We start from the raw sequence: 16,148 nt of genomic DNA, 5'->3' as shown, positions 1-16,148 counted from the left end.
CCCCCAACCCATCACCAGCTCGGCTTCCTGCTAATATGCACACTGAAAGGCAGCAGATGATGGCTCCGATGCTTGGGCTCCTGCCACCCGTGTGGGAGACCCATACTGAGTTCCCAGCTCCTGGCTTCAGTCCAGCCCAGCCCCCGCTGTTACAGGCATTTGGGGAGTGAACCAATAGAAGAGAAAGAATTTGCAAGGCAGCCTGTCACGGAAGGTCCCAGGGCTGGGCGTGCTGCCTCTGAGGGCAGCGGCTGTGGTGTTGTGAGGTTCCAGGCAATGTGAGAGAGTTCTGGCCACAAGACCATGTTTGTCGAATAGAAAGAAAATCTGAGGGTTTTCCCCCTCATCGTGGCTGGATCAGAAGCAGAGCAGAGGTCTGGCGCCATGGCTCACTTGGTTAATCTTCCACCTGCGGCACCAGCATCCCATATGGGATGCCGGTTCTAGTCCCAGTTGCTCCTCTTCCAGTCCAGCTCTCTGCTGTGGCTCAGGAAGGCAGTGGAGGATGGTCCAGGTGCTTGGGCCCCTGCAACCACATGGGAGACCAGGAAGAAGCACCTGGCTCCTGGCTTCAGATTGGCGCAGCGCCAGCCATAGCAGCCATTTGGGGAGTGAACCAACGGAAGGAAGACCTTTCTCTCTCTCTTTCTCTCTCTCTCTCTCTTCCTGTCTATAATTCTACCTGTCAAATAAAAAAAAAAAAAAAAAAAAAAGAAGTAGAGCAGCCAGGACTCGAACCTATGCTCCGATATGGGGTGGCAGTGTCACTGGAGGAGGCTTAGGTCAGGGCGCCACAATGCTGGTCCCAAACCTGTAATGTGACAGGCAGAAAGACAGGGAGGGGTTGGCAAACATTTTCCCCACCCTCTTCACCAGGAAGCTGCTTTTTCTATCATGCTGGACAGAACCATACCACAGGTGACTTCTTCATGAAAAAGTTTTACTTATTTATTGTCATTTTATTTGAAATGCAGAAAGAGAAAGAAATACTGCTCCTATCTGCTGGTTCACTCCAAGGTGACCCAGGGACAAAGAAGTCACTGAAGACTTTGGGCAAGGCAGGAAATGACCCACTTTTTAAAGGATCACCAGAAGGGGAGGTCACTGGCCAATGGTACAATTTTATTATTATTATCGATAGCCAGAGAGAGAGAGACAGAGCTCTCATTCGCTGGTTTACTCTCCAAATACACTCAGTGGGGCAGGGTGGTGGGGGAAGGGACGAGGGGAGTGGGCCGGATGCTGGGAATTCAGTCCAGGCCTCCCACACGGGTGGCAAGAACACAATCACTGGAGCCATCAGTGCTGCCTCAGCAGGAAGCTGACACCGGGCCTGGGCCAGGGCTGGAACCCAGGTGCCCTGCTGTGAGCTGCAGACACCCTACCCAGCGCCATAACAGCAAGGTCACTCACTCAGCCTGCACACACTCGTAAAACCTCAGAGGGCCCAGTGGTCTGGTCTTGTCTCAAACCCAAAACACCACCGACATTTTTTTTTTTTTTTTTTTTTTGACAGGCAGAGTGGACAGTGAGAGAGAGAGAGACAGAGAGAAAGGTCTTCCTTTGCCATTGGTTCACCCTCCAATGGCCGCCGCGGCCGGCGCACCGTGCTGATCAGATGGCAGGAGCCAGGAGCCAGGTGCTTTTCCTGGTCTCCCATGGGGTGCAGGGCCCAAGCACTTGGGCCATCCTCCACTGCACTCCCTGGCCACAGCAGAGAGCTGGCCTGGAAGAGGGGCAACCGGGACAGAATCCGGCGCCCCGACCGGGACTCGAACCCGGTGTGCCGGCGCCGCTAGGCGGAGGATTAGCCTAGTGAGCCGCGGCGCCGGCCGGACATTTTTCAACACCACTCTCTCCAGAGGAAAGAAAGAGAAAACAAGAGGCTGTGCTGAACACACCCGGAGCGGACAGCTCGATGCAAAGAGAACCAAGGTGGGGGGGCTGCCTTGCAGAGCATCCTCCGGGGCCTCTCCATTTTCCTAACGCGCGCATCAATCCTTCAGAGCTTACCAGGCTTGGACAGGCAGAATCGGTTGACTCCTTTGGAAAGGTTATAAATTCCCACATTCTCGGGTCCATTTCCATCCTGATAAAATTCCTAGGGGAGCAGAGCCAATACAGCGACTTACTAGGGGAGATGGAGACACTGGGATGATTAATAATATTTCTGTTTCCGGACCAGTCATCTGTTTTGCCCATTAATCATGTGAGCAGTTGGGTGCCAGAGGAAAATTAAAAACCTTCCAGAACTCCCAACACAAACGTGCTCTTTTTCCTTTGATCGGCTGATATTTATTGAGCACCTGCTATGTGACGGACACAGGGCTGGGCTCTGGGAGGCCGACATGGCTCCTGTTCCCTTCTAACACAGAAGGAAAGTCAAACGCATCAACAAATCAATCAGTGATTTCGGTTGAGAGGTAAGAGGGCCAGGGAGGGGCTAGTCTGAGGACAGCATACCCCTCAGTGGGCAGCCCTGGGGCTGCAGCCTGAACCAAGAGAAAAACCAGCCTACGAGCAATACTGGAGGAGGTGCTACATTCCAGGACACAGTCCCCAGCTTGGTGGGGAACCAGAGAAAGCCAGTGTGGTTGGGGCCCAGAAAGGGAGCAGGACAGTGGGGCTCAGGAGGGCCTTGTTGGCCGTCGTTAAGATCAGATCTCAATCTTCAAACAACAGAGAAATCTACTGTGGGGTTTAAGGAAAAGACAGTTTCCTAAATGTCTATCCACTTATTTTTCATCAGGATACTAATTAAGCCATCTCCTAGAACAAAGAAGTTAAAGAGTACCACTGGCCCCAGTCTCTCTGCTGGGATCTGACAATGACATTCGCCAGTGCTGGACGTCAAAGTCCACAGAAAGCTCAGGAAGGAACCTGCACAGGTGTTCCCCTGCCTGGGGCCCAGGCGGGTCACTGTCCACAGTTGGCCACAGGGACCACAGCCAACTCAAGAGCAACACCTGCTGGACAGCTGTGCCTTCCACACCGGAAACAAATCCACAGGAACAACCAATTTGCCTGCAGCTCTCAATAAACAGTGGCAGGGTATGCCGAGGGAACTTGAAATACTAAGAGGGTCGCTCGAACCCCTCCCTCAGTGCCCCACAGAAGTGGCCATTATGATCCCAATTTTAGAGGAGAAAATCGAGTTCAAACAGGAAATGAAGTTGCCTGAGGCACAAAAGCCAGAATGTTTAGCCCTAAACCGACAGCCTTGCCAAGGCAGCTGTCAAGGAAATCCGCAACGGGCGTTTAACAGCGCCCTGGTCATGCTTGCCCTGACAGGCGGCCGAGTCCCAGGGCAGAAGAGGCTGACATGGCAATGGCTGTTCTATCCTTGGCACGCCAGTCTTTCTCCTCTTCCACAGGGCACACGCTCTTCCAAATCGGGGGGCTCTCAGCCGGGCACGCCTACCAGCGTGATGGCGTGAGACAGGGAGCACCGCAGCATGTAGCCCGTCTGCCTGAACTCCACCGCTGCCACGTCCTCTTCCACGGCCTCCACCTCCACGCTCTTGTTCTTCCAGCACCAGTCTTCGTGCACGATGCTCACTGCAAGGGCAAACAGCACAGAGACAGAGAGAGACGTGGGCACGCAGCTCACAGTCAGAGGACACTGCAACACTCACCATCTCCACCTGTGTGTGTGTGTGGGCACCGTGCAAATACAGACAACAGGCTACTGCTAAAGAAAAACTGGAACCAACAGTCATTAACGTCGCCAAGAAACCCAACTGGGTCTTAAAGAGCAGGCCGCCAGGAAGAGACTCAGGCTCAGCTAACATTCCCAGTGTTATCTGCAGCTTACTGGGCCTCTATGATTCAACTCCGCCATGGCGGCTCACAACAGCCAGAGACCAAATGGGCGTGGCTGGGTTCTCAGAAAACTGTATAAAAAAAAATTGGGTAACCGGTCCTCAGGCCACAGCCAACTCTTGACGTGACAGAAGATATAATTCCTCAGAAAAAGATGTCTGCTTTATAAGTCATGCAAATCCAGGAGCTAGCTCCAAGCCGATCTTCAAAAACACAGGAACACGGGGTTGAAGGCGGCTCCCTGAGACAGGCAGAAAAAGGGGCACCAGTGTTTGCCAGCACCCCGAGCCAGCGGCCACGGAACAGCTTCTCCAACGCGGTCACACGTTCCAGGCCCTGCAGACGGCTCTGGCCCGTCCTCTCACAGATGCGGACGCCTGGGTGAGATGATGCCACCCGCTCTTCGCAGGCATTCAGAAATGAGCAGAACAGATACAGCAGTGGCTCTCCCTGACAATGGGACAGGCAGTGCCCAGAGCCCCACTCCTGCCTCACTGTCCAGCAGTCAAGGTCACGGGGAAAGGCACACAGCGGGGACATGATCTATGACCCGGGTTTTGGAAAGCTGACCAAGACCACCAGGTGCACATTCGGTCCTTACCTTTGTATTTCCCGGGCAGCACGTTGTCAAAGGTGAAAGTCATGGAGTTGACCTTGCCGGACAGCTGGAGGCTCCGCTTCTCGCCCTGGCGGCTCAGGGCCTGCAGGGTCACCAGCAGGTCCCCACAGGTGTCTGCAGAGAAAGGACAGAGGGCCTCACGTGACTGTCCTCATGAACCAGGAGCACACATCCAAACAAAGGCCACCTGCTTCTTACCACCACTGAGCCCCGAGGGGCAGCACTGGGGGCTTCAAGACGCCTCCCCCACATGAAGGCGGCCACCATGGTGTACTGAACACCCCCCACTTGAGCCAGACGGGGGTGGGGCAGGAAAGGAGAGCAACAATGACAGAGCCTCTTCTGAGTGAGACAGGACCAAATTGGGGAAGTAACATTTACAGAGCCAGAGGAAAAGAGGGGAAAGGCAGTAAAGCCACTACTGAACACCATGTACACCCAGCACAGGCCTGGGCCCTTTATCCTGATATTACCGGTAAGGGGCGGGTGTTGGAGGCAGGAGCCCGGATGCCCACAGCCCATATGGGAGTCCCTGGGTTTGAGTCCCAGCTGTGAGCCCAAGTCCAGCTTCCTGGCAGCCCTTGTTACTGGGGACATCGGGGAGTCAATGAGCACAGGGAAAATCCTGTTCCATCTGTCTGCCTGTCTGTCTGTCTCTGCCTTTCAAATAAATGAAGATAAACAAAAATTTTAAAAATATTCCCAATGGGGCCAGCGTTGTGGCATGGTTGGTGAAGCCAATGCCTGTGACGCCAGCTTCTTATTTGGACGCTGGCTGGTTCATGTCACAGCTGTTCCACTTCTGATCCAGCTCCCTGCTAGTACATCTGGGAGAGCAATGGAAGATGGTCCAAGTGCTTGGACTCCTAAAACCCACATGGGAGACCAGAAAGAAGCTCCTGGCTTCAGCCTGACCGTTAAAGCCAACTGGGGAGTGAACCAGCAGGTGGAAGGTCTCTTTCTCTTATTCTCCCTCTCGCTGTGTGATTCTGCTTATCAAATAAATACATAAATCTTTTAAACAAATAATAGCAATGAGGTGTACATGGCTCTTTCTTGTGTTACAGGAATGTCCTAAAAGGCAAAATACATACTCACAGCCCTCTGAGGTAGATTTGTTATCATCTCCCTATCACAGATGAGGGACACAAACACACAAAGAGGGTCAGTCACTTGCTCCAGGTCACATAGCTGGGGGTCAAGCCCATGGCGTGTTTCCAGAGTCCAGGCTCTTAACCACTATGCTGCACTACCTCTTTAAAAACCTTCAGAGAGGCAGCATTCCCACTTTATAGATGAAAAACTGAGGCTGAACAAGTAAAAGGCTCCCAGCATCACAACTGTTAAGACCACAGGATGTAAATGTGGGCCTGATTTCCAACTTCTTCCAAAGCCACAGCGGGGTGGGGGGAGTGTTGGGGGCAAAACCCATGTGTAGTGCAGCAGCTTAAGTGGCTGTGTGGGTTGCCCGCATCCAGTCTCCAAGTGCCTCAATTTCTGATTACAGCTTCCTGCTAGTGCACACCCTGGGAGGCAGCAGGGTGATGGCTCAAGTACTTGGGTCCCTGCCACCCACGTGGGAGATCCAGATAGAGTTCAAGACTACTGGCTTCGACCTGGCCCAGTCCCTGCTACTGGGGGGTAAACCAGAGGATGGGGGAAATCTCTGTCTGTCCCTTTCTCGGTGTGTGTCTCTCAAATAAAATGAAAATAAATAAATTTTACGAAGAAAAGAAGCTGTGCTCCGTCAGGAAACACTGCAGGAGACAGTGCTGGGGACTCACCGTGGCCACTACACAACCAGGAGGGGGGCTGCACCCATCTGCGACACCACCCAGCGAGGACCCGTTCACCCACACCCACCCCTACCCCTGCCCACCCGCTTCTCAGCATCCCTCTGCTCACGCCTTACCCAAACAAGAGACTTTCCCAGACACCGAGGCCAAAAACTGCACAAAGGCCACATCCATCACGGGCCTGTCAGTCACAGTCAGAGGAAACACGTGGGGTTTCAGTGTCAGCCCGGCTCTGCTCTCGGCCTCGGGAACCAGTACCTACAGAAACACACGGCCCGGGTCATAGACGAGGCGAAGGCTGCTCTGCTCCGGGCCTGCAGGCCACTGCAGTGTCCATCCGGGCCAGAGTTGAAACAGATGACAAGGACAAAGGTTTGTTTCCAGGCCTAGCTTTATGATCACAATGGACTGCAAGTAACTCCTGCGAGGAGGACATAAAGAACTCGTGCCTCAGGGACGCGCAGAGCTCCCCACACAGCTGACACTGACCATCCACGCGCCGCAGGAAACCTGTCCAAACCCCGGCCCCTCCTCTGGCTTCTGGGCTCTCACAACACAAGCCAAGGACACAGCATGGACATGTCAATGCTTCTTCCTTGTCTCCTGCAGGCCAAGGAGGGTGACGGGGAAGGAGGCAGTGGCCACCCTGGACAAGGCTCCCAAGGGCTCATCCACATGGCCACCTGTGCAAGAGGCAGGCTTAGAGCTATGGACAGAGGCAGCTGCCACTCCCTACAGGGGAAGCAGGGAGAACCTCTCCCAGTCTCCCTACAGAGGGAGGGACCCAACTCTGCCCCAAAGGACAGCAGAGGCGGCGAGGGAGCCTTCCTGAACTGCTACTCTGGGTCCAATCAAGCTCAGGCTGTCACCCTTCCAATGAGACCAAAGGCCAGGGGCTCCCCAACTCCTGCACCTGTCTAGATGGATCAATCATACGTTGCCTGCCCAGCCCTCCTCAGGGCAGCACAGGAAACGAGAAGCTGTGCACCATGGGTGTTTTTGACTTCATGCACTCTCCTCTTGGACTCCTGGAAGCCCGACAGCCAGCAGAAGCCTGCAAAGGCGGAGGTGTGGCTGCCAGCCCGACGCCAGCCCCCACAAAACATCACACCTGGGGCCTGCTGTGCACATCTTCACCCTGGACGTGCATCTGTACGACTGGCGACAAGCTGCAGCAATGTCACACCTCCAGAAACAGCCAGGCTCCTTCCCCAATTCCATGCTAGCCCAGCCCCCTTCCCAAAAACACAACTGCTTCTCAAATACCTTCAACAAAACAAAACTGACCATACCTGGACTTTGTAGGAGCCTGGTTTGGCTTTGAAACAAAAGGCCCCGTGAGCATCCGTCTCCACGGTGACCAAAGACTTGTCCTTGTCTTGCGACGACAGGACGACTTTGTATTTACTCATCTGCTTGACGGTGTCGGGGAAGCGGAGGATGGAGATCTGACCGCAGACGCTGAACCTGCAGAAAGGAGGCCGTTCATCGCCGCATGAGCACCATCACGACAGCACAGGTGCTCACCAAGCATAACTTGCAGCCCTCTCCCAGGGCTCCTCCCTGATGTTCGTCTCATCTTAATGACCAGACAGAATGCACCTCAAATGTCTGCAGTTTTCAAAAAGCAGCCCTAGGAAGGGACATGGAAATCCTGGAGCAGGTCCCTGGTGGGGCTGTTTGTGTGTTCCAGATGACGCCGTCCCCTGCCGCAGGAGCAGTTGGCAGAAAATCTGCACATAATAAAAATGCTTCGGGTAACTGGATCACTGACAGCGGAGCAGGCCGTGCACTGCGATTGCAGGCTATCCTTTAAAACCCAAGAGCCGTAAGCCGACTCGGGAACTGAAGCGCTAGCCAGGCCCTAGGCCAGGCTAGGGTTATCAAAGACAGCTGCCTTGCGGGTGATGATATCTGATGCATGAATAAAAGCAAACTGAGAGAGGTGGACAGAGAGGGTATGAGGTTTAAAAATGCACAGCTAACCCTGAGTCCTTAGGAGCTAGGAGCCCCGGAAGCAACTGTTTGCATAATGACTCAGATCTGAGATTCTAGACCCCACTTTGTGAGGGGCAGCAGAGCTCCTCTGAGAACCATGGGAAGAGCACATGGGCTCCCTGAGAAAGACCAGCAGAGACCAGAGTGCTTCATGCCTGAGCTGATGTGTTAAAGTGTGACCACCACAGCTGGAGGCCGCAACTGTCCCTTCCACTCTCTAAAGGTTGCATTTTCTAACCTCAAACAATCATTTTGGATAGAAGTCAGCTGCCACTTTGGACAGAAAGAAAATAAGGAATGCTGGATTCTGACACTTGGCGGGTACACGGAATGCTGGAATGACCACTGCCTCAAATAAAGAACAGGGGAAGGGAGAACAAGCAATGGAAAGCACGGGCATTTCTCCAGAAGGAAGCGATGCCCCAGTCCCACGAGCTCACTATTAATAGTAGGGCCCAACCAGCTGCAGCCCACTTGCCAAATCAGGCCATCCCTTATTTTTGTAGGGACCATAAGGCAAGAATGGTTTTTACACTTTTAAGTGGCTAACAGGAGAGAAAAAAAAGTCAAAAGAACAATATTTGGTGACATGTAAAAATTACATGAAATGCAAATTTCACAGGCAGCCATCTGGCCTAGCATTTAAGATGTCTGCATCCCAATCAGAGTGTTGGCTTCAAGTCCTGACTCTGCTCCCTATTCCAGTTCCCTGCTCCTGTACACCCTGTGAGGCAGGAGGTGACTGTTCAAGTAGTTGGGTCCCTGCTACGCACGTGGGAGACCCAGATTGGTTCCTGGTTGCTGGCTTCAGCCTGGTCTGTTACAGACATATGGGGAGCAAACCACAGGATGGGACTCAAATTACCTCCCTCTTCCTCTCTCTCTGCCTCTCAGATAAACATAAATAAATAAATAAATAAATAAATAAATAAATAAAATAAATAAATAAATAATTGTGGTTCCCCCAAATTAACTTTTATTGGAACACACCCCTCATTTATTTACAAATTGCCTATGACAGCTTTCAACATAGCAACTACATGGCCCGTGAAACCTAAAATATTTACTCTCTAGCCCTCATCAGAGAGTGTGCCAACTCCTGATCTAGGTTCAGAGGCATGTGTTTGGTGAATACACTCTCCTACTGCAAGCTTTCAGAATAAGACAAAGGAAGGAGACACTGATAGAATTATTCCTAAGAACCGTTCCTATTTCCTTGATGTGCACACCTGTCACAGGACATGCCGCCTTCTCTGTTCCCAGCTGAGGCTCTTAGCCTTCCTAATCTATAAATTTTCCTCATTTTTTATTTATTTGAAAGTCAGAAACACAGAGAAGGACGGGGTAGGCGGGGGGAGAGATTGAGATCTTCCATCCGCTGGTTTACTCCCCAAATGGCCACAATAGGCAGGCTGGGCCAAGCCTAAGCCAGGAGCTAGGAGCATCTTCTGGGTCTCCCACATGGGTGCTGGGGCCCACGCACTTGAGCAATCTTCCACTGCCTTCCCAGGCACATCAGCAGGGAGCTGGTTCTAGTATCAGCTCTGCTCCTAAGTCTAGCTCCCTGCTAATGCACACCCTGGGAGGCAGCAGGTGATGGCACAGCAGTTGGGTCATCCATGTGGGAGACCTGGATTGAGTTCTGAACTCCTGGCTCTGGCCTGGCCCAGCTCCATCTGTTGTAAATATTGGGGGACTGAACCAGTGGACGGGCGATCTCTCTCTGCCTCTCTGGCTTTCAATTAAGTATAAAATTTTTTAAGTTTATTTTTTAAAAAGATTTATTTTGGGGTCAGCATTGTGATGTAGCAGATAAAGCCACTGCCTGCAATGCCAGCAGTCCATATAGGCACCAATTTGAGATCCAGATGCTCCACTTCTGATTCAGCTCCCTACTAAGGCACCTGGGAAAGCAGTAGAAGATGGCCAAAGTGCTAGTCCCTGCCACCCACATGGGAAACCTAGAAGCAGCTCCTGGATCTTGGCTTCAGCTTAACCCAGCCTTGGCCATTGCAACCATCTGGGGAGTAAACCAGTAGATGAAAGATCTCTCTCTGTCTCTCCCTCTCTCTATAACTCCGACTTTCAAATAAATAAATCTAAAAAGATTAATTTATTTAAAAAGCAAAATTGCAAGAGAGAGGGAGAACAATAGAAAGAGATCATCCATCCACTGATTCCCTCCCTAAACAGCCATAATTTAATAATTTAAATAAATTTTAATATTTATTTAAAAATCAAGGGCCCCAAGCACTTGGGCCATCTTCGCTGCTTTCCCAGGCACATCAGCAGGGAGCTAGATTGGAAGTAGGGCAGCTGGGACTTGAACCGGCACCCATATGGGATGCCAGCAACACAGGCGGTGGTTTAACCTGCTGTGTCACAGCACTGGCCTCTTAAATAGTTAACTTAGAAAAGAATGATAATAAATTGGGAAAGAAAACATAAGAAATATCAGGGTGTCAAGAAGAAAAACGTGCTATGCTGGCCAAAAGAAAAATAGTGAGTTTTTCCAAGGATGTTCAACCCGCTATTTTTCTTTCTCTGACCCCAGTACTCCATTTTAAAGGAGAAAACAAATAAAGATATATTTCCCCCATCTCTTCCATCCGCTCCATTCCTGGAACTCCAACAGCGCAGGCCTGTGGATTCTCTCTCCATCCGACCTATCAAATCCACCTGCTTCTCGCTCCCACCCGGGCGGGCCCCAGAGTCTCCGCCACCACAGTATCACCTCCTCCAGACAACCGCCCCGCCTCCTATCTGGTCTCTCCACAAACACCCTGGCTTCCCTGCACACGTGCCCCACACTGCAGCCAGGAAAAGAAAAGGCACGTTTCAAAACGCCACAACCCATGTCACTCCCTAGCAGACCACTCCCGAGGTCACACATCCCCACGGCATGGAGACAGGGTCACGGAACTCCCCTCTGGCCGCCAGGCCTGCCGCTGTCTCTCAGCTCCTCTCTCCCCTCCCGGCCTCGGGACATGCTGCTCCCCCATCCGGGAAGCTCCTTACTTAGCTAACTTCCAGTCTTGCCAAGGGTCTCAGACACCCACTGAGGTCTTCCTGGGCTCCCAGGAGACACGAGGACATCAGGTCTCTTCCCTGCACTATACCATCAACTTCAGGATCCTTGGGAGTGTCCCAGGGCCACTCACAGACACCAACGCCCACGGGTGCTCAGCTCCCTTATATGGGATGGCACAGCATTTGCCCAGAAGAGCAAGCATCTCCCTGTATACTTTAAATTGTCCCTAGATTACCTGTAGTACTTCATGCCGTGTAAATAATTGTTAACCAGTACTGTTTAGGAAATGACAAGGATAAAAAGTCTGTACGCCTTCAGCCACTGTCATAGGCCTACTTAGTAACGTCAGCAACAATGCACCATTTTTCTCAAACACTTTCAATTAGATGTTGGTTGGCGGGCTGCACAGCCAGACCCAGGGCCCATGGAGAGGGAGGGCCCACTGTGCTTCTACAGTCTACACAATTACAATGTATCTGTGTTTCTGCCCTCTACACAATTACAATGTATCTGTCTTCCCTCTGTCTCCTCAGCAAGAGGATCTCTGAATGCCAGTGGGTTCCTTGCTCACTGTCTGGTAGTTATCACAGTGCGCAGAGATGTTTGGGGAGAGAGAAGGAAGGAGGGAGGGAGGGAGGGAGGGAGGCAGGCTTCAAATCGAGAACTGCTTTCTCCGGGTGATCCGCTTCCTTATCTCCCCTTCACCACTCAACCCCAGCTGTCTGCACAGAATGCTCACTGGGCATCGTGGGTGACTAATCCAAGGGTCCCATCATGTTTCTAGGGTCAGCTTGAAGCTGACCCTAAGTTCAGGTGCCACCTCACAACCAAAACTTAGCTTCTCAGTTCCCACAATCCCACCCCCGCCCGCAGCCCTCCTTCGGCCACCCCTTAAACCAGAGGCAGGTGATGTCCAGCCTATGGGCTGTATGAGGCCTCAGAAAGCATTTGGTCTGGCCCTGCCAAGGCAGTCGCAGGAGGGACTCAAAATTCAGTAAATCCATAGCAGTCTGGTTTTTAACTTGATCATTTTGTACAGCCCACGAATGATGTTATAAATCTCCAAATGGCCCTTGGCAGAAAAAAGGCTCCCCAGCCCTGCAGACACTGGCATTACGTTTCTGGCATACTGTTCCTCTAACTCTACTCACTCTTACAAACTCAACGCTCTGGCTGCCACCTGCTGCTGATCCTCAGGATTTATTATCTATCCCAGCATCTGTTAGAGAGCTCCACCTAGTGGTCCTTCAGACCCCCGTAGTCAAACCTGAGCCCTCGTCCCCTGGTTCCTCTTCCTATCCTCAGCAGGTAGCACCCACAGCCACTCACCTCACCGGCTGGGGACCCCTCAATGTCTTTCCAACCTGCCCTTGACTTCCTTCATCGGCTGTCTTTGGGCCCCAAACCCTAACCCCCTTCAAAGGGACCCTCCTCTATGCCCCTGCTAAAATACTCTCAACAAAAACAAAACCACATTACCTGGACGCTCAACACCATCCATGGCCCCGCAGCCCCCCTGGAGCAGAAAGCCCAGTCTTCCAGAAGGAGGTGCAGGGGCTCTGCGATCTGCCCCTTCCAGTCTCTCCAGCCTTGCCTCCTCCCCTCGCCTGCCCGGCATGTCCAACTCCTGTGATGCCAGCTTCACACTCCCACCCACGCCCTGCCCACCTCTGCCCAGGCTGCTCCCTCCCAGCTGGCCCCTGCACCTCTCCCTCGGAGCCGCTGTGCTGTGAGCCCCGTGCTCTCCAGAAGGAAAGAGCCACATCCCCCTGCACAGGTCCAAGAGAGAGATCCGACCCCAAGCCCAGGTTCTTCATACTCCAGACGAGAAAACTGTCCAAATTCAACAACAGAATGCCACTTCCTATACTTACAGCCAGTACCTACAAAGCTGGAACTCCAACTAACTCTCTCAACCAACTAACTATGCCGTGTCCCAAAGTCCCCAAGGATCCAGAAAGAAGGGGCCCAGAGCTGTGATGATGGCAACCATGAAAGATCTTTTTCTAGTTTAACCAACCCATTTTAACTCTGAAGCTAGGGGCAGGTGCCATGGCACAGTAGGTTAATCCTCTGCCTGCGGTGATGGCATCCCATATGGGTGCTGGTTCTAGTCCTGGCTGCTCTTCCAATCCAGCTCTCTGCTGTGGCCTAGGAAAGCCGTAGAAGATGGCTCAAATGCTTAGGCCCCTGCACTCGCATGGGAGACCAGGAAGAAGCTCCTGGCTCCTGGCTTCCGATTGGCGCAGCTCCAGCAGTTGCAGCCATTGGGGAGTGAACCAACAGACGGAAGACCTTTCTGTCTCTCCCTCTGTCTATAACTCTACCTCTCAAATAAATAAATAAAAAATCTTTAAAAAAAAACTATGAAGCAAGAAAAAAATTTTTTTATGAGACTTAGCACTAGTCTTTCTAAAGAAGGCAGCCTGAATTTCCCAACAGGTGTCTGAGACGGGCACTGGCACTTCCGGCCATGCGTGGCAAGCTCACCCCGTGGCGATGATGTCTGCCAGCTGTGGCGTATTGGGTGCGATTTTGATGGTGACTGTGTCGAAGTAGAGGTGGTCTTTGTGAGCCTGGATGGTGTAGGTCCCCGTAGTGATGTTCTCCAGGCGGAAGGAGCCGTCGGCCTTGGTTTTGACTGTGAAACAAAAGCGCACACTCAAGTCGGGAGTCCAAATCAACCAACCACGCAGCTTCCCACGTACACAGGAATACTGGCGGCCAGGGCTGGCCGACTGTCACACTGTGGCTGTTAAGATTTCGTTCCCTTCCATTTCTCACTCTGATCTGAAACCACACAGTGCCAAGGACCGGCGTGCCTGCCCACCTTTGATCTGGCTGTTCAGAGTGACCACGGCCTCAGGGACCCCTTCTCCCTCAGGTCCGTTCAAGACTCTCCCGGTGACGGAGAACCCCATGACGTGGAACACGGGCTAGAAGGGAAGAACAGGAGAGGCGTGCTTGAGCCATACGTGTCGCTGCCCACCACGTCCACCCACCCGCACCAGCCTCCTCCTGGCCCCCAGGCCCAGCCAGGCTCCTTCTCGTTTTCCCAATACCTGTTCTCTCAGGTGCACTCCCCACACATCGATGCTTGTCACACATAAGCAACCCACAGATTCCCCTCCCAAGTTAAAGGTCACCAGCCCAGACTTGTGAAAGCTCCCCCTCCAGACACCCCCACTTCAGGGAACCCTGCCTCCCCCTGGCCTCCAAAGCACAACCCCAACATCACCTTAGGCGCCCTCCTGGCCCTCGGGCATCAGTGAGTCCTAAGGATTCCACCTGTGCAGGTTTCTCACGGCAGTCTCTGACCTCCCCACTGTAGCCTGAGCCCAGGTCCTCAGCGGCTTCCCCTGGACCACCTGGCTCCACCCCAGCTACCACATGCACCAAACGGTCCTGCACTTGTGTCTCTGCACCCCACTCGCTGTGAGCATTACACCTGTGCTCCCTCCGTGGGAGTTCCAGCTGCATGATCTTGGGTTCCTCAAGTTCACCACCACCAACAACAACCTGTTATTTCCTCCATCAAACTTAACCAGCGGGGCCAGCACTGTGGCATAGCGGGTAAAGCCATTGCCTGCAGTGCAGGCATCCCATATGGGTGCCGATTCGAGACCTACTCCTCTTCCGATCCAGCTCTCTGCTATGGCCTGGGAAAGCAGTAGAAGATGGCCCAAGTCCTTGGGCCCCTGCACCCGCATGGGAGCCAGAGGAAGCTCCTGGCTCCTGGCTTCGGATTGGCGCAACTTCAGCCACTGTGACCAATTGGGGAGTGAACCAGCAGATGGAAGACTCACTCTCTCTCTCTCTCTCTCTCTCTCTCTCTCCATGTAACTCTGACTTTCAAGTAAAATAAATAAATCTTTAAAAAAAAAAAAACTTAACCAACATCTGAAAGGCCCTTGCTTGACGACGTAGGCTGTGTTCCCTGCCACTGGAATGTAAGGCCCGTGAGAACAGGGCCCCCGTCTGCCCTAGGCCCATGGTACAGAGCAGCAGTGGAGTAATGATTGCTGAATGAATGCAGCATCTGGACTGCAGCATCAGGAAAACACAGGGGCTTCCTTATCATTCAGGTGGGCCTTCTAGATCCTTCCAAGAAGACACGGTCGATGCAAACCACCTACTCACCTAGTAATTCATACAGGTACTCAAAGAGAGTGTTCATTAGTGCTGTGTGCCAAGCACTACATCACTTTAGGAAAAGAGCAAAGAACAAAAGACCTGGGGCGAGCATTTGGCGCAGCAGGCAGTCTGCTCTGCACGCCACAGCCCCCGAGCCCGAGTGCCGGCTCTGCTGACTCCAGCCTCCTGCTAATGCTTCTCTGGGAGCCAGCAGGTGATGACTCACGTAGTTGGGTCCCTGCCACACACACGAGACCCAGACTGAGTTCCTGGCTCCCAGCTTTGGCCTGGCCTGGCCTCCACCGTGGTGGGCATTTGGGGCGTGACCCAGCAGGTGGGGGAATGCATTCTGTGTGTGTGTGTGTGTGTGTGTGTGTGTATGCACGTGCAGGTGCATGTCTCAAAAAAAGCAAAGATGTAAGGGTTCCTGACCTCACAGAACTTACAGGCCTTCACTCCCTGAAAGTCCGTTTATTGCTCTAGCTAAAAACTTGCATTTGCCATGGTCTGGAGACGTTCTTGCCCACTCACCTGCCCCCAGGCATCTGTGCACATCTCTAAAGTGAAGACTTCATTTTTCCCCTCCTCTCCCCCTTCATTGCACAGAACAGGCGAATGCTTTGCAGAGTCTTAGAAAGGCAGAGGCAGCACCCCACTGTGTGCGAGACCCAAAAGCCAGCTCCTCTCAGTTGATACCACCTACCACAGAGCTTTCAAATGCAGTATTAAAAGAAGACGGATTAAAATA

The 16,148-nt window shown here is 52.6% G+C and overlaps 1 protein-coding gene across 1 annotated transcript in view; it reads right to left on the bottom strand.

Moving 5' to 3' along the window:
• The window catches only part of LOC100345328 (BOS complex subunit NOMO1), a 58,804-nt gene that overhangs the window by 24,236 nt on the left and 18,420 nt on the right, over positions 1–16,148 (bottom strand). The window contains exons 10-16 of the mRNA XM_008257790.4: positions 14,097–14,202; positions 13,757–13,907; positions 7,530–7,704; positions 6,354–6,495; positions 4,424–4,555; positions 3,422–3,558; positions 2,014–2,101 (exon numbers count right to left, since the gene is read on the bottom strand). Coding sequence (XP_008256012.3) covers positions 2,014–2,101; positions 3,422–3,558; positions 4,424–4,555; positions 6,354–6,495; positions 7,530–7,704; positions 13,757–13,907; positions 14,097–14,202 — 931 coding nt within the window. The remainder of the gene's footprint in view (positions 1–2,013; positions 2,102–3,421; positions 3,559–4,423; positions 4,556–6,353; positions 6,496–7,529; positions 7,705–13,756; positions 13,908–14,096; positions 14,203–16,148) is intronic.

This window comes from Oryctolagus cuniculus, chromosome 19 (genome assembly GCF_964237555.1).
Source record: "Oryctolagus cuniculus chromosome 19, mOryCun1.1, whole genome shotgun sequence".
In the NCBI taxonomy this organism is placed as follows: domain Eukaryota; kingdom Metazoa; phylum Chordata; class Mammalia; order Lagomorpha; family Leporidae; genus Oryctolagus; species Oryctolagus cuniculus.
This window is presented reverse-complemented; position numbering and strand designations above follow the sequence as displayed.